The following is a 27,640-nucleotide window of genomic DNA, read 5'->3' as shown; positions in this document are numbered from 1 at the left end:
ATCTGATCACCTCGTAACCTCCCCAGCACTTAGAACAGTGCTTTGCACATAGTAAGCGCTTAATAAATGCCATTATTATTATTATTATTATTCTCTGTGCCTCAGTTCCCTCATCCGTAAAATGGAGATTAAGACTGTAAGCCCCCGTGGCACAACCTGATCACCTTGTAACCTCCCCAATGCTTAGAACAGTGCTTTGTACATAGTAAGCACTTAATAAATGCTATTATTATTATTATAAATGATGGATTGTCTTAGCGGGGCTGGCCATGTAAACAGGTCATAGTTCAAAATGATGCTGCTATTTCATGGAAATGCAGAGATCAGCTGTGTTCATCCTACTAAAGATTAACTTCAATCTACTGCAGCGCTTAGAACAGTGCTTGGCACATAGTAAGCACTTAACAAGTACCATAATTATTATTATTATGTGGCACCCCTAGCTCCCACTCCTCTGCAGCAGGGGTGATAAGGCTGGGAGGGAGAAAGATATTCATTTTGATTTTTCGGAAACATTCCATTTGTTGGGGGCGGTTTGGATCGAATTTCTCATTCTGTTGGCAGGAACTTATCAGAGGATGCAGCCCATAGCCCTGTTGTCAGTTAACCCCTTCAACTGGGTGAAGAAAGATCAAATAGGGGCACCCAAGGGTCGGTCTTAATCCAACCAGTTGTAGTTTAGGTAGTTCACACCCGTATCGTGTATCTGTTCCAACAGTTAATTTAAGGCTCTGATGGACTAAGGGCAGAGGCATTTCAGAAGCATCACTGAAATCAAAGTGTGCTCTGTCCTGTCCTCCCTGGAGCAAATATTCCTCCCTCCCTGACCTCGAAGTGGCAGAGTAGCAGCAGTAGTTGGAAACAGAAGGGGAGGAGAGAAAAGCAAGAAGGAGGGGAGTCAGTCAATCAGACAACTATATTTAATAATAATAATGATGATAATAATAATAATAATGGCATTTATTAAGTGCTCACTATGTGCAAAGCACTGTTCTAAGCGCTTGGGAGGTTACAAGGTGATAAGGTTGTCCCATGTGGGGCTCACAGTCTTAATCCCCATTGTACAGATGAGGTAACTGAGGCCCAGAGAAGTGAAGTGACTTGCCCAAAGTCACATAGCTGACAAGTGACGGAGCAGGGATTTGAACCCATGACCTCTGACTCCAAAGCCCATGCTCTTTCCACTGAGCCACACTGCTTCTTATTGTATACAGAGCATTATATTAAACGCTTGGAAGAGTACAGTATAACAGTAAACAGACACATTGGCTGGCCACAGTGAGCTTACAGTTAATACAGGGGCAGGAGGTGATGAAGGGAAGCAGCATGGCCTAATATCATGGGCCTTGGAGTCGTAGTACCTACGTTCTAAGCCTGGTTCCATCTTCCGGCAAGTCACTAAACTTCTCTGTGCTACAGATTCCTCATCGGTAAAATCAGAATGAAATATCTGTTCTTCCTCTTGCTGAGATTGTGAGCCCCGGGTGGGCCAGGGTCAGTGTTCAGGCTGAAGATCTTGTCTCTACCCCAGGACTTAGCAGGGTACTGGGCTCCAACCACAATCAATGGCTCTGAGGTGACAGATGATGATAATGATGTTGTTTGGAGAGCTCTGAGGCAGGCTCTCCCCTAGAACTGAGACCCCAGGGGCACAGGGTAGGGGACAGAAGTGGCAGACTGCTTTCCCCCAGGAATGTGAATTCCCTGTGGCATTCCTCAAGCAAAGAGAATCTGGGAAGTGAATATTTTTAGCTGCGATTTGAAGGCATTACTTTTTGGACAAAGTCATTCTCTCTTTGAATGTCCCAGAAGGCATGATCTTGGTTGATTAACGTATTTGGTCATTGTGGGCAGGGAATGGGTCTGTTTGTTGTTGGATTGTACTCTACAAGATCAGCACAGACAAACAGCACGACCCAGTGGATAGAGCACAGGCTTGAGAGTCCGAAGGACCTGCGTTCCAACCCCAGCTCTGCTACTTGTCTGCTGTGTAAACTTGGGCAAGTCACTTCACTTCTGTACCTCATCATAAAACTGGGAATAAAATTATAAATCAGTTAGTCAGAGAGTCAATCACAATTATCGAGCACTTACTGTGTGCAGAACACTTTACTAAGCACTTGGGTGGGTACAATATAATAATAATAATAATAATAATAATAATGGCATTTGTTAAGTGCTTACTATGTGCAAAGCACTTTTCTAAGTGCTGGGGGGGATACAAGGTGATCACATTGTCCCACTTGGGACTCACAGTCTTCATCCCCATTTTAATAATAATAATAATAATAATAATAATAATAGTATTTATTAAGCACTTACTATGTGCAAAACACTGTTCTAAGTGCTGGGGAGGTTACAAGGTGATCAGGTTGTCCCACAGGGGGCTCACATTCTTAATCCCCATTTTACAGATGAGGGAACTGAGGCTTAGAGAAGTTACGTGACTTGCCCAAGGTCACACAGCAGACATGTGGGAGAGCCGGGATTAGAACCCATGACCTCTGACTCCCAAGCTCGGGCTCCTTCCACTGAGCCACACTGCTTCTCATCTATACCAATATAACAGACACCTTCCCTGCCCACAGCAAGTTTACAGTCTAGAGGAGCCTCATGTGAGACAGGGACAGTGTCCAACCTGATAAGCTTGTATTTACCCCAGAGCTTACTACAGTGTCTGGCACACAGTAACTGCTTAACAAATACCAACTCATCATGATGCACAGAGCCTTCAGGGTAGATGCTCCCTGCCAGTGCTTTGAAAATCAACAATTTACCAAACTGTCCCATCAAAAACTCTGCCCAGCTGGAGAGAATGCAGGGGAGCCATTGCTGCTGGAGGATTTTCTGCTGAGCCCACTGTTGGGTAGGGACTGTCTCTATGTGTTTCCAACTTGTACTTCCCAAGTGCTTAGTACAGTGCTCTGCACACAGTAAGCACACAATAAATATGATTGATTGATCGATTGATTGATTGATGGCATCTCTAACCTTGATAAGGGACTCTGAGGCCGCAAGGGGTTCAATTGAATGGAGACGTCGGCTGAACACTTGTTGAGATGGAACAAATGTTGGGACAGAAAATTCCTCACACTCCCAATGTTTCTCTTTTTTAGCCTTAAGGAACTGAAAAGACGAACCTAGCTTTTCTTGTAATTGAGAAAAAGGTGGCTGTGGTGCACTGAATAGAACTAAGATAAACATCCCAGAATAGACCACTCATCCAGAGTGAAGGGGAACAGGGCCACAGTGGGTATTTTGTGGTTTCCGCTTTCAGAGATCAGATGTATCAAAAAGAGGGAAAGAATGTGCACGGTTGCGAAAATGCTGCTATCGTTACACTTTAACATTTTCCAGAGGAGGAAAGCTAAACAAAATCCTATACTACTGTGACTAGAATAATAGACTCAGAGAATCATTCATTCTTTCAATCGTATTTATTGAGCGCTTACTGTGTGCAGAGCACTGTACTAAGCACTTGTCAAATGCCGGAAAGGACATCAAGAGATCACCTGGTCCAGCCCCCTGCCTCCAGGCATCCAGATGGAAGCCTATTCTTTTCTTAGAGATCACCAATCGATTCCGTGTTATGGAGAATTTATTCTATGCAGAGCACTGTACTAAGCTGTTGGTAGAATTCAATAGAGTTGGGAGACAGAATCCCTGCCGTCAAGGGGCATAAAAATCTGTCATAGTCACAGTCTCCCTTGATAATAATAATAATAATAATGATGATGATGATGATGATGATAATGGCATTTGTTAAGCGCTTACTATGTGCCAAACAATGTTTTAAGTGCCAGGCATTGCTCTAAGTGCTGACCACTGTTCTAACCACTGCATCCATGTGAGAATTTTGTCTCCCTTATGAGCCATCTGAAATTTCCTGCTTCACTGTCATCAATCAATCAAGCAAGCAATTGTATTAATTGAGTACTTACTGTGTGCAAAGCACTGTAGTTAGTGCTTAGTACAGGGTCTGGCACATAGTAAGCACTTAACAAATGCCATAATTATTATCATTGGGAGAGTACAATTTAACAGAATTGATAGTTACTTTCCCTGCCCACAGAGAATTTTCAGCCTAGAGGGTCAGCCAAACATTAATATAAATAAATTATGTATGTGTAAAAATAATAATGATACTTGTTAAGTGTTTGCTATGTGCCAAACACTGTTCCGGGTAGATACAAGTTAATCAGGTCAAACACAGTTCCTGTCCCACATGGGGTTCACACTCTTTATCACCACTTTACAGATGAGGCAACTGAGGCCCAGAGAAGTTAAGTGATTTGCCCAAAGTCACACGGTGGACACGTGTTGAAACTGGGATTGGAACCCAGGTCCTTCTGACTCCCCATTCCCGTGCTCTAGCCTTTAAGCCACGTTGCTTCCTTCTCTACATAAGTGCTGTGGAGCTGAGGGAGGGGTGAATAAAGTATGCAAATCCAAGTGCAAATAATGATAATAATGGCGACATTTTTTAAGCGCTTACTATGTGCAAAGCACTGTTCTAAGCACTGGGGAGATTACAAGGTGATCAGGTTGTCCCACAGGGGGCTCACAGTCTTAATCCCCATTTTACAGATGAGGTAACTGGGCACAGAGAAGTGAAGTGACTTGCCCAAAGTCACACAGCTGACAATTGGCAGAGCTGGGATTTGAACCCTGACCTCTGACTCCAAAGCCCGTGCTCTTTCCACTGAGCCACGCTGCTTCCCCGAATCAACTGTAAGCCCATTTTCTCCCATTAGGATTTCTGTGACCGTGGAGAGCAAGTCTGGACAGAGAGAAGCAGCATGGCCTCGTGGAAAGACCAGAGGTCTGGGAGACAGAGGACCTGATTTTAATCCCGATTCTGTCACTAGTCTGCTGTTAGACCTTCGGCAAGTCACTCCTCTGTGCCTCGGTTAGAATCACCTGTAAAATGGAAATTCAGACTGTGATTCATTCATTCATTCATATTTATGGAGCACTTTCTGTGTGCAGAGCACTGTATTAAGCGCTTGGAAAACACAATTCGGCAACAGAGACAATCCCTACTCAACGACGGGCTCACAGTCTAGAATGGGCTCACATCCCCATATGGGATATGGGCTGTGTCCATACTGATTATCTTGTATCTGGAAAAACAGCATAGCTCAGTGGAAAGAGCCCAGGCTTTGGAGTCAGAGGTCATGAGTTCTAATCCTGGCGCCATCACTTGTCAGCTGTGTGACTTTGGGCAAGTCACTTAAATTCTCTGTGCCTCAGTTACCTTATTTGTAAAATGGGGATTGAGATTGTGAGCCCCATGTGGGACAACTGATCACCTTGTATCGCCCCAGCACTTAGAAGAGTGCTTTACACATAGTAAGTGCTTAATAAATGCCATCATTATTATTGTTATTATTACCCCTATGCTTAGAACAGTGTTTGGTACATAGTAAGCGCTTAACAGATGACAATTAAAAAAAAATGGTCAAAGAGCTGGAGGTGGATGATGATTTAGCCAGCTGGTTCCTCAACACTGGTGTGGAAGGATGGATCTATGCTCCCCAAATTGATTGTGTACTTACTTTGTGCAGAGCACTGTACTAAGTGCTGGGGAGAGTAGAGTATAACAATATAACAGACACATTCCCTGGGGAGATGGGGGAGCGGTAGAGATACATCAATATAAATAAATAAATTACAGATATGTACCTAAGTGCTGTGGGGCTGGGAGCGGGGATAAATATAGGGAGCAATTCAGGGCAACACGGAAGAGAGTGGAAGAAAAAAAAGTAAGGGCTTAGTTGGTGAAAGCATCTTGGAGGAGATGTGCCTTCAGTAAGGCTTTGAAATGGGGGAGAGTAATTGTCTGCCGGATATTCATTCATTTAATCATATTAAGCGCTTATTGGGTGCAGAGCACTGGACTAAGCGCTTGGGAAGTACAAGTTGGCAACATATAGAGACGATCCCTACCCAACAACGGGCTCACAGTCTAGATGGGGGAGACAGACAACAAAACAAAACAAGTATCACCTTGGCTGTCCATCACCTCACCCCCTCCTACCTCATCTCCCTTCTCTCCTTCTACAGCCAAGCCCGCACCCTCTGATCCTCTGTCGCTAATCTCCTCACCGTGCCTCGTTCTCGCCTGTCCCGCCGTCGACCCCCGGCCCACGTCATCCCCCGGGTCTGGAATGCCCTCCCTCCAAACATCTGCCAAGCTAGCTCTCTTCCTCCCTTCAAGGCCCTACTGAGAGCTCACCTCCTCCAGGAGGCCTTCCCACACTCAGCCTCCTCCTTCCTCTCCCCCTCCTCTCCCTCCCCTTCCCTCCCACCTTACTTCCTTCCCAGGCCCTACTGAGAGCTCACCTCCTCCAGGAGGCCTTCCCAGACTGAGCCCCCTCCTTCCTCTCTCCCTCCTCCCCCTCCCCATCCCTCCCGCCTTACTTCCTTCCCCTCCCCACAGCACCTGTATATATGTATATATGTTTGTACATATTTATTACTCTATTTTATTTGTACATATTTATTCTATTTATTTCATTTTGTTAATATGGTTTGTTTTGTTCTCTGTCTCCCCCTTCTAGACTGTGAGCCCACTGTTGGGTAGGGAGCATCTCTATATGTTGCCAACTTGTACTTCCCAAGCACTTAGTATAGTGCTCTGCACACAGTAAGTGATCAATAAATACGGTTGAATGAATGAATGAAAAAGTAGACAGGTGTCAAAACTGACAGAATAAAGAGAATTATAGCTATAGGCACACCATTAATAAACCAGAGTAGTAAATATGTATAAGTAAAATAAATAAAGTAATAAATATGTACAAATAAGGATGTGAGGAGAGAGGGCATTCCAGGCCAGAGGCAGGACTTGAGCGAGAGGTCAGTGATGAGATAGATGAGATTGAGGTACAGTGAGAAGGTTAGCATTAAAAGAGTGACGTGTGTGGGCTGGGTTGTAGTAGAAGAGAAGTGAGCAGAGGTAGAAGGGAGCGAGGTGATTGACTTCTTTAAAGCCAGTGGTGAGGAGTTTCTGTGGATGGACAACCACTGGAGGTTCTTGAGGAGTCCCCATTCCCTAGAGAAGGGAATGGGGTTTGCTCCTTGGGGAACACCTTCTACGCTCAGGGAGACAGGATGGGCCTGGCCGGAGGCACCTGATGCTGTTATTTGAGGACTTAAGCCCGTTCATCGTGGAGGCCCTGAGCCAAGATTTAGATTATCAAGGGGTCAGACCTTATTTGGGATAAACCTATATCAGGGCAGCCAGGATTTACCTTTATGTGCAAACACTTCAGAAGAGAATGCAAGAATAATAATGATAAGAATAATCATGATAATAATGATTTGGAAGTGCAAGCACCATGGATTAGGGGAAAGAGCATGGGCCTGGGACTCAGAAGGTCGTGGGTTCTAATCCAGGTTCTGCCGCTTATCTGCTGTGTGACTTTGGGCAAGTCACTTTATTTCTCTGTGTCTCACTTGAGTCATATGTAAATGGGAATTGAGACTATGAGCCCCACGTGGGCCAGGGACTGTGTCCTACCTGATTTGCTTGTATCTACCCCAGCTCTTAGTACAGTGATTGGCATATAGAAAGAGTTTAACAAATACAATAATCATTATTACTATGGGCCAAATATATGTCAATCAGGCTTTTCTGCCACTGTCATCAACAGTGGTATTAACTGAATGCTTACTACGTACAGAGCACTGTACTAAGCACTTGGGAGAGTAAAATATAAGTCCCCTTCCAGACTGTGAGCCCGCTGTTGAGTAGGAACTGTCTCTATATGTTGCCAACTGTACTTCCCAAGCACTTAGTACAGTGCTCTGCACACAGTAAGTGCTCAATAAATACGATTGAATGAATGAAAGAATACAACAGAGTTGGTATTCTTCTTCCCTGCCCATCATGAGTTTACAGTCTAGAGGATTTCATACTTGGAGAGGATTTCACCAGAAGGCAGCATCACCATGGAAAATGAAGGCCATCTTGACATTCCCCCTCTCCTGCACCCCGCCCCCGCCGCCCTCTGCCCTTTGCCCTCTTCCTCCAGAAGCATATCTCCATCCAAGAGTGGGCAGAGTTGAAATTCAAACCCTCAATTCTGGCAGTTGTGAACTGCTCTAGGGAAAGGTTTAGTGAAGAGAAGGGCTGAAGCTATTAACCATACTTGCTCTGATGACTGTCTCCCGCTCCAGACTGTAAGGTCCTAGTGGGCAGGGAATGCATCTCCCAGCTCTGTTATATTCTGCTTTCACTGTCAAATGCTTGAGATAGTGATTTGCACCCAGTGGGGACTCAGTAAGTATTATCACTATTATCATTATTTTATTATTATTACCAGTACTACTACTACCACACTACAAGAAGTAGCATGGTCTAGTGGAAGGATTGCCAGGCTGGAAGTCAGAGGTTGTGGGTTCTAAACCCAACTGCGCTACTTGTCCGCTGTGTGACGCTGGGCAAGTCACATCACTTCTTTGGGCCTCAGTTATCTCATCTGTAAAATGGGGATCAAGACTGTGAGCCCCATGTGGGACAGGGATTGTGTCCAATGTGATTACCTTATATCTACCCCAGCACTTAGAATAATGCCTCACGAATACCACAATTATCATTACTACTACTGCCTTTCAAGGTGTGTTAGGGTAGAGGTTTATGGATCCAAGAACAAAATAGAAATCAGTTCCTTTGTCTAGTTCTCATTCTTCTTTATAGCATAAGTACATTGAGGTTACACAGGAGGGTGCTAGGAATTTCATCTCTTTAGAGCGACTATTGGAAGCCCGGTTTACCAGATCACTTGGTTTAGTCTTTGTGTTCCAAATGAGCTCGGAACAAGTCCTTTGCTCTGCTCAGGGCCACGTCAGCCGGCACCAGCAGGTGTGGTGTGACACCCACCCCTTCCCAGGAACTGCCGTCCTCAGAGCCGACGGACCTGGAGGTGGGGATGGTGATGTAGAGGTGGGTGTCGTCCACGTGGTACGTCTGCGGGGGGTGACACCCGCCCCTGGTCACTTCGCCGACCACCAAAGCTCTTCCCAGCCTCTTCATGATGGACACGAACTCTTCCGCAGCTCCCTCGGTCATGTTGCTGGTCAGGATGACGACACTCTTCCTGGAACCGTATCTTTCACCTTTTAGAGAGACAACAGGTTGGAAGCCAGAGGCAGATGTCTGGATTTGGGGCCAAGGCGTATGGTCAGGGACATTTTCCCCACTAAATTTTCACCATCACACTGGGGGCTTAGATAAAATCACTGCCTAGTCACTTAATTCACTGTCTGATCTGGTGGTCCTGTATTCTACTCCGGCGCACGGTGAGCACTTAATAAACACTTTAGCTAAAACTAATCATAGTATTTGTCAAGTACTCTTTAAACACTTGATATTCACCACCCTCAGTCCCACAACACTTACATATCTGCTGTGATATATTTTAATATCCCCTAATCTAAAGGGTAAGCTCCTTTTTAAAATTTATTTACAGCATTTATTAAGCACTTTCTATGTCCCAGGCACTGTATTAAACACTGGGGTAGATACAAGCTAATCAGGTTGGACACAGTCTATGTCCCACATGGGGCTCACAGTCTTCATACTCATTTTACAGATGAGGTATCTGAGGCACAGAGAAGTAAAGCAACGTTCCCAAGATCTCACAGCAGACAAATGGTGGAGCTGGCTTTATCCAATCAATCAATCAATCAATCAATCAATCAATCGTATTTATTGAGCACTTACTGTGTGCAGAGCACTGTACTAAGCGCTTGGGAAGTACACGCTTCCACACTGCTTCTCACTAAGACACGCCGCTCCTGTAGGCAGGGAATGTGTCTATGAACTTTGTGATATTGTACCTTCCCAAGTGCTTAGTATAGTGCTCTGCACACAGTAAGCTCTCAATAAATACCATTGAATGATTGATTAATTTTTTAATCAATGTTTACTCTATGTCAAGTGTGGAGGAAGATACGTGACAATCAGAATGGATCCAAACCCTGTCCAACATGGGGCTCACACAGGCTAAAAGGGTGGAAGACAGGTATTTTATTCCCATTTTACAGAAGAAGAAACTGTGTCTCAGAGAATTTTAGTGGCTTTGGTGGTAAGTGGCAGAGCTGGGATTAGAATTTGGGTCTTCTGACTCTCCGTTCTGTGCTCTTTCCATTAGGTCACACTGTCTGAATATTCTTCAATGCCTCCGCAACGAAATTATCAGTTTATTGTAAGCACTGTGGAGTCATGGAAAGACCACAGGCCTGGGAGTCAAGCAACCTGTGTTCTAATCCTCACCCTACCATTTACCCACTCTGTGTCTTTGGGTAAGTAGCTTAACTTCTCTGTGCCTCAGCTTTCTCATCTGAAAATGAGGATACAATACCTGTTCTCCCTCCCCTTCACACTGTGAGCCCCATGTGGGACAGGTACTGTAGCTGACCTTATTATCTTGTATTCTTCCCAGCGTTTAGTACAGTACTTGGCAAGTAGTAAGTCCTTAATTAGTTCCACACATTATGGAAGGCAGAGACAATAACATCTACTTCGACAGTGCTCTGAAGTGGTGGATTTTTGGTAAATGCTGATGGATACAAAGAGAGGAAGTAATACTTGCTGCCTTCTCCCAGTAAAACTTTCTCTGAAAATCTGGGTAGGTCTAGACATGTGAGTTGTGTGGGGCAAAGGTAATAATAATCATAATGATGGCATTTGTTAAGTGCCAAGCACTGTTCTAAGAGCTGGAGGGATACAAGGTAATCAGATTGTCCCACATGAGGCTGACAGTCTTAATCCCCATTTTACAAATGAGGTAACTGAGGCACAGAGAATTTAAGTGACTTGCCCAAAATCACACAGCTGACAAGTGGCGGAGGCAGGATTAGAACCCACGACCTCTGACTCCCAAACCCATGCTCTTTCCACTGAGCTATGCTGCTTCTCCAAAGATGTTAGAAGGACTCATAAATAACCCTTCTCTCCTGGTTTAGGGCACTTTTGCTCTCTACACTTCCACATACTGACCTTCAACCTTCAACCTAAGAGTCCTGGGTTGGTTCTGATGCATCCTAGGAGGAAGGGGACCTAGGAGAACCTTATTTGGTCCTGAAGCTGCAACTTGATGGAATCCCGGAAGTTTCCTAGCCTTTCAAAGGGTCTTTTTATGATATGTGTTAAGTGCTTACTATATGGCAGGCACTGTACTGACCACTGGGGTCAATACAAGCTACTCTGTTGGACACAGTCCCTGTCCCACAAGGGCTCACAGTATTAATCCCCATTTTACAGTTGAAGTAACTGAGCCATAGAAAAGCGGTGACTTGCCCAAGATCATACAGCAGACAGGTGGCAGAATGGGGGTTAGAACCCAGGTCCTTCTGACCCTAAGGCCCCTGCTCTATCCACTAGGTCACAGCTCTTCTCTCTGGGTCCTTGGTCCAGAGATTCGGACTAAAAAACCTTTTTGTGGCTTAGAGAAAGTAGTCCTTGAGATTGTTCTAGGCCACTCTGAACTTTAAGATGCACTGGCATTTAGTGACCCAATTGTTAGTAAGCACGCTGGGGAGAATTACACTTTGGTAATGTGCTTGCTGGTATCAGGGAGTGCGACATTATAGCAACTCTGCCTTGAGACACCGTGTCACCTTTGCTATGTAACATTAAATCTTTTCTCCTGGGCAATTGAAATGATTTGGTAGTAATGAATATTTCTATTTCACAGTATTTCATACTAGACTAAAAATCCGGATGGAAAGGGCCCATTCCTGGAGCAAACTATCACCTGCTATGTGAGAATGAGTCCAGATCTCACTGATGGAGTCATTAGGTCTGTTGTAGATTTTGTCCAGAAGGACCGGGTGGTCTTCATCAAAGAAGTAGGAGCAGAGGGCAGAGATGGAGGAAGTGGGGCCTCCTACGTTAAACCTGTTGGAAGACAAAGCACAATTTGGACCTAAATAGACAAAGCAGAGACAATGGAAGCACTGTAAATTGTGGAGAGCATTGTACTAAGTTCTGGAAAACAAGTGGGAAAATCTGCCTATCGAGTGTTTGCTGGATCTGATTGGTGGGAAAATCTGCCCCTTGAGTCCTCCGTACTGGTGACACAAACCCCTCTGGCTAAGTGGCCAAGGAGCAGCAGTGGAGGAGGCAGGTAATGGGGGTCCTTCCTTTGGGCCTTCATAGGTCCTTTACACCCCCATTTCTCATGACCTCTTGTGCCTGCTCTCTGAGAGTGTTCTCCACACCTCCTGCCGGGCTCTCTCCCTTAAACACACATTTATTCATTCATTCAATCCTATTTATTGAGCATTTACTGTGTGCAGAGTACTGTACTAAGCGCTTGGGAAGTACAAGTCGGCAATGTATAGAGACGATCCCTACCCAACAATGGACTCACAGATGCCAGGACTGCATTCCCAGTCTGTCCTCTGTCAACTCAGCACCAACTGTATCCTACTTTTCCTGGCAGCAGAGTGAGTGTGAGCCATGTCATATTAGCTCAGGATCCAGGCTTCCAGCCCCAGGAAAATTATGCATAAATGAGTGATCTCCAAGAAGGTCACTGGACCCTACCCTCAAACCAGGGCTACCTAAGGGAGCCCTCCTGGAATTTCTTTCCCTTCACCCCCACAAATCCCCTGAAAAATGCTGGGCTAGCTGGCTGAGGCTTCTGTGAATTCCTTCCTTTCTGGGAGCAGGATAGGGGAGGTAGCAGGAGGTGAGCAGACTTCAATGCAGCTTTCCAGCTCAGGAAAATTGGGTGTAATTGAATGGACCTTTTTCCCACAATATTTGGGGGGTAAGTGGGTGGTCTCTGGGGAGGCAGCTCATAGGTGGAGGGAGTTCTACCCATCGCCTCCCCCCATGCTGCCCTCTCTTCATAGGAATTCTGAAATCAAACCTTAGTGAAGTTGAGGAAGGGGAAATTTGCTTTGTATAGTCACCTCTGAAGTGGTCAGTCACAAGTGGGAATTCACAAGAACAGGAGGACCTCTGTACTTACAGTCTGATTAACTTCATGGTATCCAAACCATGGAAGATATTGAAATCTGACAGAAAAGAGGCTAAGCAGTGGGGTAATTAATAAATATCCTTCCCAAACCTTCCAAGCCTCTTCAGTGTGCTCCGTGTCTGGTATGGGTCGAATGGAAGGCCCAACTAGGGCTGTGCTGACATTTTAGGCCCCCCACCCCTACTCTCCCTACACTGCCATCTTAGCTTTGAGTCCCTTTTCCTTACCCTTCTGCATGGATTTGGGGTCAATCTCTTCAAAATCAAGTCCCAGTGGCACAAGTGAAGAATTCCCGGGTGAAAATAAAGCAACATTGATCCCTATTTGAATTCCCAAACCGCTCTGGCTGAATCTCTTTTTTTTCTTCCCTCATCCCACCCACAAAAACCCAGCAAATTGCTAGATGGGTGAGGAAGGAAGTGAATTCTGAAGACAGAGGTGCCTCTGTTGGGCTGGAAACCTCACAGGATGGCACAAAGAACGGTTCCATTTTAGACTGGCGACCATTCATTCATTCAATCGCATTTATTGAGCGCTTACTGTGTGCAGAGCACTGTACCCAACACGTAGGATTTTAGACATAGACGCAATACAGATCACGAAACCGAACCGCGTCTGAAAATTGTGACTTACAGACTTGGGATACTTTGCAAAGAAAGTCACACATTTTTACCTTTATGGGATATGAGAAAAAAATGGTTGAAGAAATAAACTTTTTTCTCAATCATTTATAAGAAGCAGCGTGGCTCAGTGGAAAGAGCCCGGGCTTGGGAGTCAGAGGTCATGGGTTCAAACCCCGGCTTCGCCAGTTGTCAGCTGTGTGACTTTGGGCAAGTCACTTCACTTCTATGTGCCTCAGTTACCTGATCTGTAAAATGGGGATTAAGACTAAGCCCCCTGTGGGACAACCTGATCACCCTGTAACCTCCCCAGAGCTTAGAACAGTACTTTGCACAGAGTAAATGCTTAGTAAATGCTATTATTATTATTATTATTATTATTATTATTATTATTATGTGAACTCCGTATTGGTCCCCCTAGCTATTTCCCTTTGGAGTCTAGTGCCATCTACTGATAATTCAGAGTTCTGATAATCATTTTTGTTTTTCTAAAAAGAGCACTCTATATCCTGGATGGAAGTTTACTGCATATGCCCACATTATACTTAGTAGTCCAGTAGCCAATCTAAACAATGGCAAGTCATTTCCATCCCAAAAGATTGGATGAACCAAACAAGGGCTCTATAGTGAAGGTTTGTGCATCCACCAATGTACTCAGTGTGACGTAGTGGTTAGAGCACCGCCCTGAGAATCAGAAGGTTATGGGTTCTAATCCCAGACCTGCCACTGGTCTGCTGTGTGACCTTGGGCAAGTCACTTAACTTCTCTGTGCCTCAGTTACCTCATCTGTAAAATGGGGATTAAGATTGTGAGCCCCACATGGGACGATCTGATTACCTTGTGTCTACCCCAGTGCTTAGAACAGTGCTTAGCACATAGTAAGTGCTTAACAAATACCCCAGTTATTATTACTCTATATTGTAAGTTCCTTGTGGGCAGGGATTGGGTCTTACCAGCTCTCTTATATTGTACTTTCCTAAAGCTTTAGTGCAGAGCAAGGATACGATAAATACCATTGTGTACAATGATACCATTGATTAATTGATCGATTAATTGAACATTGGCATTTACCTGCTGGGCCACCTTTCAATTACTATTATAATAATAACAATAATAATAATAATAATGGTATTTGTTAAGCGCTTATGCCGAGCACTGTTCTAAGCACCGGGGTAGATACAAGGTAATCAGGTTGTCCCACGTGGAGCTCACAGTCTTAATCCCCCTTTTACAGAGGAGAGAACTGAGGCACAGAGAAGTTAAGTGGTTTGCCCAAGGTTACACAGCAGACAAGTGGTAAAGTTGGGATTAGAATCCATGACCTTCTGATTCCCAGGCCCATGCTCTATCCATTAGGCTATCTATCTATCTATCTATCTATCTATCTATCTATCTATCTATCTATCATCTATTTATCTCTCCCCCTCTCTCTCTCTCTCTCTCTCTCTCTCTCTCTCTCTTTCTATCTATCTATCTATCTATCATCTATTTATCTCTCCCTCTCTCTCTCTCTCTCTCTCTCTCTCTCTCTATCTATCTATCTATCTATCCATCTTTCTATCTATCTATCTATCTATCTATCACTATCTATCTATCTATCTCTATCTATCTATCTATCTATCTATCTCTATCTATCTATAATAATAATAATGGCATTTATTAAGCACTTACTATGTGCAAAGCACTGTTCTAAGCACTGGGGAGGTTACAAGGTGATCAGATTGTCTCACGGGGGGCTCACAGTCTTCATCCCCATTTTACAGATGAGGTAACCAAGGCACAGAGAAGTGAAGTGACTTGCCCAAAGTCACATAGCTGACAATTGGAGGAACCGGGATTTGAACCCACGACCTCTGACTCCAAAGCCCGTGCTCTTTCCACTGAGCCATGCTGCTTCTCAATCTATCTATCTATCTATCTATCGATCTATCTACGATCTAAACATCCTCTATCCATCCACTGACCTACATAAGAGAAGTAGCACGGCTTAGTGGATAGAGGCTGTGCCTGGGAGTCAGAAGGATCTGGATTCTAATCCCAGCTCCGCCACATGTCTGCTGTGTGTCCTTGGGCAAGGCACTTCACTTCTCTGGGCCTCAGTTACCCCAACTATAAAATGGAGATTAAAAATGTGAGCCCCATTTAGCACAGGGACTGTGTCCAACCTGATATCTTGTATCTACCCCACTGCTTAGAACAGTGCTTGGCACACAATGAACACTTGAGGAGTACAATAATAATAATACTAATAATAACAATAGCATTTATGAAGTACTTACTATGTGCCAGGACTGTACTAAGTGCTGGGGTGGATACAAGATTTATAGATCTATACAGAGCCCTGTATATAAATCTATGGATATAATCCTTCATGTATAACTCTATAGATGTATATTCATATATCCTCTTAGCTTCAGCAAACTGGATGGTTGACTACAGCCAAACAGCACCCAGGCTTAGAGTCAAACTGGCAATGACTAGAGATGCTAATCAAATTCAAACAACTAATTAGGTCCTAATCTCCATGGCCCAACCTCCTCTGCTTGACTTCCTCCACCTTCACACAAGGCTCTTCTGGACCTTACTGCCCTCCTCAACTTCTGCTCCTCATTGAACTAACACCAGGACTATGCTAAATAATAATAATTGTGGGATTTGGGAGGCGCTTACTATGTACCAAGCTTACTATGTACCAAGCACTATACTAAGCATTGAGTAATAATAATAATGATGGCATTTATTAAGTGCTTACTATGTGCAAAGCATTGTTCTAAGCACTGGGGAGGACACAAGGTGATCAGGTTGTCCCACGGGGGGCTCACAGTCTTAATCCCCATTTTACAGATGAGGGGACTGAGGCATAGAGAAGTTGAGTGACTTGCCCAAAGTCACACAACTGACAATTGGTGGAGCCGGGATTTGAGCCCCTGACCTCTGACTCCAAAGCCCATGCTCTTTTCACTGAGCCACGCTGCTTCTCTTGATCACAGCTTAAGGAGGACAGAGAATGGGCATTGCATGGCTCAGTGGAAAGAGCACGGGCTTTGGAGTCAGAGGTCATGGGTTCAAATTCCTGCTCCACCAATTGTCAGCTGTGTGACTTTGGGCAAGTCACTTAACTTCTTTGGGCCTCAGTTACCTCATCTGTAAAAATGGGGATTAAGACTGTGAGCCCCCTGTGGGACAACCTGATTGCCTTGTATCCCCCCAGCACCTAGAACAGTGCTTTGCACATAGTAAGCACTTAACAAATGCCATTATCATTATTATTATTATTGAATCCCTATTTTGCAGATGAGGAGACTGAGACCCAAAGAAGTGGCTTGTCCAAGACCACCCAGAAGGTAAGGGGTGGAGCTGTGATTAGAATGTAGGTCTTCTGACTCCAAAGACTGTGATCTTTCCACCTGGTAATGCTGCTTCCCTAATGTTGGCATGGCTCCCACCCTTTCACCGCCACCATTCTGTCTTCCTCTTTCTTCATCCCCTTTACCACTTTCATCCGTCTTTACTCCAGCACTCTCGGGCACTGTTTGCAACTTCCATCCTGCAGAGGATTCTGCTACCAATATTGCTGGTTCTGAGCTTGTTTGCTTTGCTGGTGATGCAATAATAATGAGAAGATGTAGGAAACATCTCTCTCTAATTATGTAATTTTGTTAAGGGGACTTGTTTTTTTGTCACATGTCAGCATTGAAAGGCTGGAAATTATTAAGTAACTATTAATTGAGCTCTGACTGGATGTAGTGTGTTGTACTAAGTACTGGGTAAAGTAGTAGTGACATTAAAGAGAAATCACATGGCCTAGTTAATTCATTCATTCATTCATTCAATCGTATTTATTGAGCGCTTACTGTGTGCTGAGCACTGTACTGACCGCTTGGGAAGTACCAGTCGGCAACATATAGAGACGGTCCCTACCCAACATGGGCTCACAGTCTAGAAGGGGGAGACAGACAACAAAACAAAACATGTGGACTGGTGTCAAGTCATCAGAACAAATAGAATTAAAGCTATATGCACATCACTAACAAAATAAATAGAAAGTAAATATGTACAAGTAAAATAAATAGAATAATAAATCTGTACAAACATATGTACAGGTGCTGTGGGGAGGGGAAGGAGGTAGGGAGGGGGGATGGGGAGGAGGAGAGGAAAAGGGGCTCAGTCTGGGAAGGCCTCTTGGAGGAGGTGAGCTCTCATTAGTTGAAAGAACATGGGCTTAGGAGTCCAAGGACCTGGGTTCTAATCCAGACTCCACCACTCGCCTCTATTTGACCTTGAACAAGTCACTTTGCTTCTCTGTGATTCAGTTTTCTCCTCAGTAAAATGAGGATTCATTGATTATTCTCCCTCCTACTCGCATTGTCTGAGCCCCATATGGGACAGGGACTGTATCCAGCCTGATTATTTTGATCTACCCTGGAACTTAGTACGGTGGTTGGCACATATAACCACTTAACAATAGCCACAATTACCCTTGCTAATAATAATCATGGTGTTTTTTAAGTATTCATTATGAGCCAAGCATTGTAGTGAGATGAGCAGCGTGGTCTGGTGGAATGAGCAAGGGCTAGGGGTCAGGAGACCTGGGTTCTAATCCTAACACTGCTGTGTGACCTTGGGCAAGTCACAACTTTTCTGTACCTCTGTTTCCTCATCTGGAAAATGAGGATTGAGCTTGATGCGGGAAAGTGTCCGTGTCCAGTCCACATAGATTATACATATCTCAGAACCTAATAGAGTGTTTGGCACATAGTAAGTATTTAACAAATGCCAGTTCTTCTTCTTACCATCATAACAAGACTTAGGGTAGATAAAATGTAAGCAGACTGGACGAAGTCCCTGTCCCACATGGGATTTACATTTTAAGTGGGAGGGAGAACAAATTCATTCATTCAGCTGTATTTATTGAGTGCTTACTGTGTGCAGAGCACTGTACTAAGCGCTTGGGAAGTACAAGTTGGCAACATATAGAGATGGCCCCTACCCAACAATGGGCTCACAGTCTAGAAGGAGGAGACAGACAACAAAACAAAACATGAAGACAGGTGTCAAAGTCATCAGAACAAATAGAATTAAAGCTAAATATATCTTGGATATCTAGGATCTCAGATATCTTATCCACATTTTTTTACATATGAGGAAACTGATACACAGGGAAGTGATTTGCCCAAGGTCACAAAGCAGGCAAGTGGCTGAGCTAGGATTAGAATCAGCATGGCCTAGTGGAAAGAAGACGGGCCTTGGAGTCAAAAGACTTGAGTTCTAATCTCGGTTCTACCACTCATCTGCTGTGTGACCTTGGACAATTCACTTACCTTTTCTGTGCCTCAGTTACCTCGTCTGTAAAATGAGGATTAAGTTGTAAAATGAGGATTAAGTCTCCATCCCTTCTACTGATGCTGTGAGTCCCATGTCGGACAGGGACTGTGGCCAACCTGAGTAGCTTCCATCTACCCCAGTGCTTAGAACAGTGCTTGATATATAGTAAGTGTTTAACAAATGTCATAATTATTATTATTATCATTATTTTAATGGCATTTATTAAACACTTACTATGTGCAAAGCACTGTTCTAAGCACTGAGGAGGTTACAAGGTGATCAGGTTGTCCCACAGGGGGCTCACAGTCTTAATCCCCATTTTTACAGATGAGGTAACTGAGGCACAGAGAAGTTAACAGACTAGCCCAAAGTCACACAGCTGACAATTGGTAGAGCCGGGATTTGAACCCATGACCTCTGACTCCAAAGCCCAGGCTCTTTCCACTGAGCCACGCTGCTTCTCAATAATAATAATTATTATTATTAGAACCCAAATCCTCTGACTCCCCAGGCCCCTGTTCTTTCCACTAGTTCATGTTTTCCTTCTAAAGACCTTCTTGCTCATGGACCATCTGATTTTCAAGTATCTCTTCGACCTTAGAACTCTGTTACAGGTTGACTCCCCTCTTCCTGCTCATCTCCATGGTCTCCTCAAAACAGCGACCAAACCCACAGCCCTGATGCGGCCTTGCCAGGACACAGATATTTCCGGACACGACAACGGCTTTTACCCCAAAGCCCGGGGGACAGCCCTTCCTTCCCACGTTCACCTCATGTCGATAACGAGGCCGTCCGTGTGCACGATTTTCTTCCACACGTGCTCCACCATCAGCTCGGACACCTGCGTCAGCGGCTCGCAGTCTCCAAACATGTCAAACCTCAGGTAGCCGATGTTGCCCTCCATCACGTTGGTGCGGAAGGAAAACTTGATGAGATCCTTAAACGTTTCGGCGGAAGGAATCTGAAAGAGTTCAGAGCAAGAGCCGGTGATGCCAGAGCTGGAGAAAGGTGAGCCTCAGCAGCCTCTGCTCTACAGATATTATGTGGCCGGCACGTGCCCCATTTAACTTTGTCAATCGATAAATCGATGCTATTTATTGAGTGCTTACCACGTGCAGAGCACTGTGAGAGTACAATAATACAGCATCGGTAGACACTGTCTCCACCCACAATAAGGTTTCAGTCGAGAGGGGGAGGCAGACATTACTATAAATCAACAAGTTACAGCTATGTACATAAGTGTGAGGCTGAGGGTAGGTTAAATGAGAGAGGGAGAGAAGAGAGGGAAGATGGGAATGTGATGTGGCATGAGAAGCAGCGTGGTTTAGTGGAAAGAGCATGGGCTTGGGAGTCAGAGATCGAGGGTTCGAATCCCGGCTCTGCCACTTGTCAGCTGTGTGATTTTGGGCAAGTCTGTTAACTTCTCTGTGCCTCAGCTACCTCATCTGTAAAATGGGGACTAAGACTGTGAGCCACATGTGGGAAAACCAGATAACCTTGTATCTCCTCACTGTGCCTCGTTCTCGCCCGTCCTACAGTCGACCCCTGGCCCACGTCCTTCTCCTGGCCTGGAATGCCCTCCCTCCAGACATCTGCCAAACTAGCTTTTTTCCTCCCTTCAAAGCTCTACTGAGAGCTCACCTTCTCCAGGAGGCCTTCCCAGACTGAGCCCCCTTTTTCCTCTCCTCCTCCCCTCCCCACTGCCCCCCCTGCCCTACCCCCTTCCCCTCCCCACAGCCTTGTATATATTTGTACGTTTATTACTTTATTTATTTTACTTGTACATATTTACTACTCTATTTATTTTATTAATGATTTGCATATATCTATAACTCTATTTATTCTGATGGTTTTGACACCTGTCTACTTGTTTTGCTTTGTTGTCTGTCTCCCCCTCCTAAACTGTGAGCCCATTGTTGGGTAGGGACTGTCTCTATATGTTGCTGACTTGTACTTCCCAAGCTCTTAGTACAGTGCTCTGCCCACAGTAAGCGCTCAATAAATATGAATGAATGAATGAATACCCCAGTGTTTAGAACAGTGCTTGGCACATAGTAAGTGCTTAACAAATACCATCATTATTATTATTATTATGTGGTAGGTGGAACATGGCCATGGCACCTGGAAATTAGCACTTTAGTAGTCCATCTTCTGCCATTTGCCTGCTGTATGACTTTGCTCAAGTCACTTAACCAACCTCTCTCGGCCTCAGTTTCATCTGCAAAAGGGAGGCTAAGACACCTGATTGCCCTACATCTCATTCTGTGAGCCCCATGTGATCAATCTGATCAGATTATCTTGCATTTATCCTAGTGTTCAGCATAATGTACAATACAACAGAATTAACAGATGTGTTCTGTCCATAATGAGCTTACAGCCTAAAGATACTGTACTGTCCAAAGCATTCGGATAAATTTGATGCAATAAGATGAACACACAGTAAGCACTTATTATTTAGGGAAAGGAGGGAAAGGCTTTGAAAGACTCTGGGAAAGCCTATAGAGTCCAGGCAGGTTGACACAGGGTGAGGATGAGCAGAACAGAGCTTTCAGTACTTTTGGAAGTAGCTGTCATTTAGACAGTCACCCAGCCGATCAGAATAATGTTCAGATGTGGGGACTCACTCCGGCAGAGAAAATTCTGGCTGTCTCATCCCACCCAAAGGATTTTAGTCTTCCCTGCTTGATACAGTGCTAGTAATAGATCTCCCCACTACTCTTTTCCAGAGAGTCAGTATTTGTTTCTGCCTCGAAGAGTAATATGGATTTTGGAAAAAAAAATTTCACCTGGCACGCCTCGCTCCAATCCATACTAAAACTAATAATAGTAAACAACTGTTGTATTTGTACAGTACAACATTCATTTATTCATTCACTCGTATTTATTGAGCGCTTACTGTGAGCAGAGCACTGTACTAAGAGCTTGGGAAGTACAAGTTGGCAACATATAGAGACGGTCCCTACCCAACAACATCCTCACAGTCTAGAAGGGGGAGACAGACAACAAAACAAAACATATTAACAAAATAAAATAAATAGAATAGTAAATATGTACAAGTAAAATATATAGAGTAATAAATCTGAACAAACATTTATACAGGTGTTGGGGGGAGGGGAAGGAGGTAGGGCTGGGGGGATGGGGAGGGGGAGAGGAAGGAGGGGGCTCAGTATGGGAAGGCCTAATTAGAATTAGCAGTTGCATTCCCTTTCCATAATGAGTTCACAACCTAAAGATACTTTACCATGCTAAACAATGGGATAAACTGATGCAATAAGATCAGAGCATGTCCATGTACCACATGAGGTTCATGGGGAGAACAGGTATTTCACCCCCATTTTACAGATGAGGAAATTGAGGCTCAGAGAAGTTATCATTTTTTCCCAAATTCTTAACACAGTGCTCTGCAACTAGTAAATATTCAATAAATACCATTGATAGATTGACTTGTCCAGGGTCACGCAGGAGGCAAAAGTGGCAGAGCCAAAATTAGAACCCAGGTCTCCTGACTCTCTGTCCCACCCTCCCCCCTCGCTGCTTTCCACAGATGCATAATGTCTGTCTCCTCACCCCATCTAGGCTGTAAGCTCTCTGTGGGCAGGGAATGTGTCCATCAGGGAATGTGTCCATTCATTACTGCAATGTATTTTCCCAAGCACTTAGTACAGTGCTCCACACACAGGAAGCGCTCAATAAATACAATAGATTGACTGACTGATACAGTCCGATGCTGGGTAATTCTTGGCTGTGAACTCTGTGAGCTTGGTAGCCCAACTTCAGAAGCGAGGTGATAGGAGTGTTTGTTCAACAGGTTCCTCTAAAAAAAATAATAACAGTCACATTTATTAAGCGCTTACTATGTGCAAAGCACTGTTCTAAGGACTGGGGAGGTTACAAGGTGATCAGGTTGCCCCACGGGGGGCTCACAGTCTTCATCCTCATTTTACAGACGAGGTAACTGAGGCCCAGAGAAGTCACACTTGCCCCAAGTCACACAGCTGACATGTGGCAGAGCCGGAATTTGAACCCATGACCTCTGACTCCAAAGCCCGGGCTCTTTCCACTGAGCCATGCTGCTTCTCTCCTAGACTGTAAGCTCGTTGTGGACAGGAAATGTGTCTGTTTATTGTTGTATTCTCATTCATTCATTCATTCAATCATACTTACTGAGTACTTACTGTGTGCAGAGCACTGTACGAAGTGCTTGGGAAGTACAGGGCTTAGTACAGTGCCCTGCATATGATAAGCACTCAATAAATATGAATGAACGACTGCACGGTCCAGCCTGAGCCTCACCTGCATGGGCACGACGCCTGGGATGTGGTCCTTGGCATCCTCGGGGATGTGCACCATCCGGAGGTGCGGGTCCCCTGAGAGAGCCTTCAGGTGGGCTCCCAACACCTCGGCCAATGCCCCTTCTGAGGTGACCCGTCTGCACTGGGCCTGGAGGCCTCTGATCTGGGTGGCCATCCCAGCCCCTGCCTCAGGGAAGGCGTAATTGTCGGCCACCAGCTTCGCGACGGTCCGCAGCACGGTGGGCACCTTGGCCCTCAGCGCCGCGATGCCCTGGGCCACGACCAGGGCCTCCGCGGCCTGCACCGGCACGTCTGGCTCCACCCCGGCCACTGGCCAGGGCTGGCCCGTGATGGGGCTCAGGGCCACCTGGGTGGGGATGGAGACGTAGAGGGAACCGTTGCCCACTCGGAAGACTCCAACGGCGAGGGCACCCCCGGCCGTGGGCTCCCCGATCACCGTGGCCCTCTGCAGGCCCTGCATCGTGTGGGCGAAAGCCTCAGCGGCTGCACCGCTAGTGTGGCCGATCAGGATGTAGAGGTCCTTGTGCGGGCCGAAGCGCCGGCCAGCCACTTGTGGGACCGTCCGCACCTCGGCGGTCCACCCGGCGGAGCGGTCGGAGAGAGTGTACAGGTGCTGCGGGGGCTCGGCCGCGAAAAAGTAGGAGCAGAGGAGGGGCAGGGCGTCCGAGTAGCCGGAGGGGTTGTAGCGCAGGTCCACCACCAAGGCCTCCGCGTCCACCAGCTCCTCCCAAACCAGCCGCACCAGCTGGGGCCCCACGGCCCGCACCACCTTGCCGTCGGCCATCGTGTCAAAGCGCAGGTAGCCCAGCCGGCCGGGCAGCAGTTCAGTCTTGAAGAGGGCCTCAACCAGGTAGGCCAGCTCCTCGGGGGACGGGATGGCCGGCTGGGGTGGGGCCGGCTCCTCGGAGCCCAGCTCTCCAGGGCTGTGATACACGAGCAGCCGGGGGTCTCCCGTGGCCTCCTGCAGGTCTCCCGTGAGCTGGGAGGCCAGGGACTCTGGGTCCACCACTGTGCGGTAGGCGCCTTGGGCCAGCCTGGTGCTCAGCAGGGCCCTGGCCTGCCCGGCACCCGCAGGGAGGGCATAGTGGGCTTCCAGGAGGTGACGGGTGTTCTCCACCAGGGCCCCCAGAGTCTGGTGGAAGGCCAGCACCTCCCTGGCCTTCTCCAGAGCCTCCTGTGCCAGCACAATGGCATCAGGTACCACCCCGCCGCCCAACCAGCTCTCCCCATGGGGGTCAAAGAGGGTCAGGAGGGGCACAGTAAGGACCAGGCCCCCCCGGGGGAGCTGCAGCAGAGGAAAGGTCCGGCTGTGGAGGAGGCGGCCGGCCGTGATCTCGCCCACAAGCGTGGCGCGGCCCAGGGCCTGCATGAGGTAGGCGAACTCCTCCGCGGCGGTGGCCGTGAGGTGGCTGGTCAGCAGGTAGATGCCGCGTCGGGCCCCATAGGGCTTCTCCAGGTCCCCGGCCCGGCTGGTGTACTCTCGGGTGACGTTGGCCGGCCGGTCGTAAGTGGCGAAGAGCCGGACGGGCCCGGCAGCCGGGTCCTGGAAGTAGGAGAGCAGCAGGGGCACGGCGGAGGAGGGGCCACCGAGGTTGTGGCGCAGGTCCACGATCAGGTGGTCAGTGGCCTCCAAGGGCTCCCACACCCCGTGCAGCAAGAGGGGGCCTGAACGCTCCAGCACAGAGGCCTCGGGGAACTCATCAAAACGCAGGTAGCCCACATTGCCCGACAGGACTGACACCCGGAAGAGCGGGGCCTCCCGGGAGGACCCATTGCCGGGCAAGAAAGAGGCTCCTGGGGTGGGCTGGTCCTCTTCCTCCTCTTTCTTCTCCTCTTCCTCCTCCAGGGGTCCGGGCTCAGCTTCCTCGGGCTCTACCCTGCGCACCAGGAGTCTGGGGTCCTCTGAGGCGGCTTGCAGGCCGGCATTGAGCCTGGAGGCCAGGTCCACCTCTGAGAGCACCGAGGAGAGGTCCAGAGCGGCCAGGTGGCGGAGCAGGGCTGGCACCCGGTCCACCAGGGCGTAGTAGTCCCGCACAAGGTCCGCCAGGCGGGTGACAGCCCCGGGCACGGCCCTGCGGAAGGCCAGGATGTCCAGAGCTTCAGCCAGGGCCCGGTCAGCTGGGACCGCCACACAGGGCAGCACCCCACTGCCTTCCCAGGACTGGCCGCCCCCGCCAAGGGAGCCCAGGGAGCCCAGGGAGCGCGCCACGGGCACTGTGATGAAGAAGTCCGAGAGGCCGATGCGCAGTTTGCGGAAGTCCAGGGGGCCCCCGGCCGTGCGCTCGCCCACCACGATGGCCCGGCGCATCTGCTTCAGGATGTAGGCCACTTCTTCGGCCACGCCTGCCGTGTGCCGGCTGGTGAGGACCACCACATCCTTGCCTTCCGCGTATCTCACCCCCAGGACCCGGGGCAGGGTCCAGAGCTGGCGGGTGGCGTTGGATGGGCGGTCGTACACCGTGTCCACGTGCAGCGCCGGGCCTTCTGGCTGGAAGTAGGAGATGAAGAAAGCAATTCCCGAGATGTGGCCCCCTAAGCTGTGGCGCAGGTCCACCACCAGGGCCGAAGTCCCCGTCAGCTTCTCCCAGAAGTTCCTCACCAGGACAGCCCCGACTCGCTCGATCTCCTCCCGGCCGGGGATGCGATCCACCCTCAGGTAGCCCACATTGCCCTCCAACACCTCGGAGCCGACTGCCAGCCGGAGCCACTCCAGGAGCTGGTCAGCGGGGAGGGAGGCCGGCTCGGGGGGCTGCTGGGGGATGGCTGTGGGGGCGGGCTCATAGGAGATGACCAGGCGGGGATCGTTCAGAGAACCCTGCAAACCCGCCGTCAAGACGCTGGCCAGCGTCTTGGGATCGGCGATGTCCAGGATCTCGCCCCTCTGAATCGCCTGTTCAATGGCTTCTTGCATTCCCATCAGGTTTTCTGGGAAGCAGTAGTTGTCCAGTAGGATCTTCGCCATGTCCAGGACCATCGAGGGCTGGGAGATGGGCTCCACATGGCTGGAGAGGGAGAACTGGGCTGCCAACAGCAGCAGAAGGCAACCCCCCGTCATCGTGACTGGATGGAAATAGTTGGCAACTGGAGAGCAACTGAGAATCCCCACAGAGTCGCTCAGCCTGGCCTTGGGTCTGCCTCCTCTGCCCATTTGCTTCCACGTCTGTGACCGCTGAGCTGGGAAGAAGCTTTTATCCCGATCAGCCTGTAATCGCCTTCAATTGGAGGGAACCGGCTGAAGGTTTTCAGAGGAGACGTTTTCTGGCTCCCAGTTTTGGCACCTTAACATTGGAATAGAGAGCTTGTTGGTAGCGTTATAAAAGGATTGGTAAATAAGGAGACAGGTAAATAGGATTGTAAAGAATCCTGTCTGCCCAATCCTAGTCTCTTCCTCAGGAGACACTCCGTCCTGCTCTTTTTTGTCTGTCAGTCAGTCAATCGTATTTATTGGATGTTTATTGTGTGGGGAGAACTGTACTAAGCACTTGGGAGAGTACAATATAACAATCTCCAATATGTTCCAGAGTGATTCAAGGCCAAGTGGATTCAACTGGAGTGCTCTCTAGACTGCAAACATATTGTGGGTAGGGAATGTCTACCAACCCTGTTACAGTTTATTCTCTCAAGCATTTAGTACAGTTCCCTGCACAAAGTACTTAATAAATACCAGTGATTGATTGATTGGTGCTTTCTGGCTAATTATTGAATTGCTCCCCCATCTTGTCTTGTGACTGACTGGGAAATCGCTTGAAATGATTGGGATTTTTTTCACAGCCCATGTAGGGCAATGTTTTGGCTCTTGTCTGCAGGCAGTGTGAAATACCACCTTGGCTGAGGAAACAGTTTTCTGCATCCCACTCGATACTGGGCTGTTTACGACCAGCTTTGGGAGACAGAGTGGGGCTGCTTTGGTCCCTCCTCATCTCAGAGCGACTAAATCCGAGGTGACTTTAATCTTCATAATTTGCAGTTCATTAGGATTTACTTGTAATGCCCCTGAGGAACATATGTTCTGGTCTCTCCACTGCTGGTAACCAATCAGATTTTAGCCACAGCCCCGAGAAGTAGAATGTGGGGCAAGGTTGAGGGAGATTGCTTTTTGCTCATGAAATTCGCTGGCTCCCCGACATCAGCCCTCAAACTCAGCCGTCTGTCACCATAGATCAATCAATCGTATTTATTGAGCGCTTACTGTGTGCAGAGCACTGTACTAAGCGCTTGGGAAGTACAAGTTGGCAACATATAGAGACAGTCCCTACCCAACAGTGGGCTCACAGTCTAAAAGATTAAATCGAGAGCGTGATTTTGGCAAGAAATATTTTGGGGAACTGCAGGTTTTGGAGGCATGAGGCCGACAGAGTTCCCAGTTTTGTTTTGTTGTCTGTCT

At 47.2% G+C, this 27,640-nt stretch overlaps 1 protein-coding gene across 1 annotated transcript; it reads right to left on the bottom strand.

The window, feature by feature from the left end:
- Window positions 1–8,794: 8,794 nt before the first annotated feature.
- On the bottom strand, window positions 8,795–27,176 carry RBP3 (retinol binding protein 3). Its single transcript, XM_038743347.1, has 5 exons — window positions 26,990–27,176; window positions 23,237–26,430; window positions 19,714–19,904; window positions 11,766–11,908; window positions 8,795–9,123 (listed from the first exon to the last, which is right to left on the bottom strand). Exons 1-5 carry the CDS (start codon window positions 27,174–27,176, stop codon window positions 8,795–8,797), a joined length of 4,044 nt encoding a protein of 1,347 aa, XP_038599275.1.
- Window positions 27,177–27,640: the final 464 nt, after the last annotated feature.

This window comes from Tachyglossus aculeatus, chromosome 3 (genome assembly GCF_015852505.1).
Source record: "Tachyglossus aculeatus isolate mTacAcu1 chromosome 3, mTacAcu1.pri, whole genome shotgun sequence".
In the NCBI taxonomy this organism is placed as follows: Eukaryota; Metazoa; Chordata; class Mammalia; order Monotremata; family Tachyglossidae; genus Tachyglossus; species Tachyglossus aculeatus.
The sequence above is the reverse complement of the archived record's forward strand: the minus strand, read 5'-3'. Positions and strand labels throughout refer to the sequence as shown.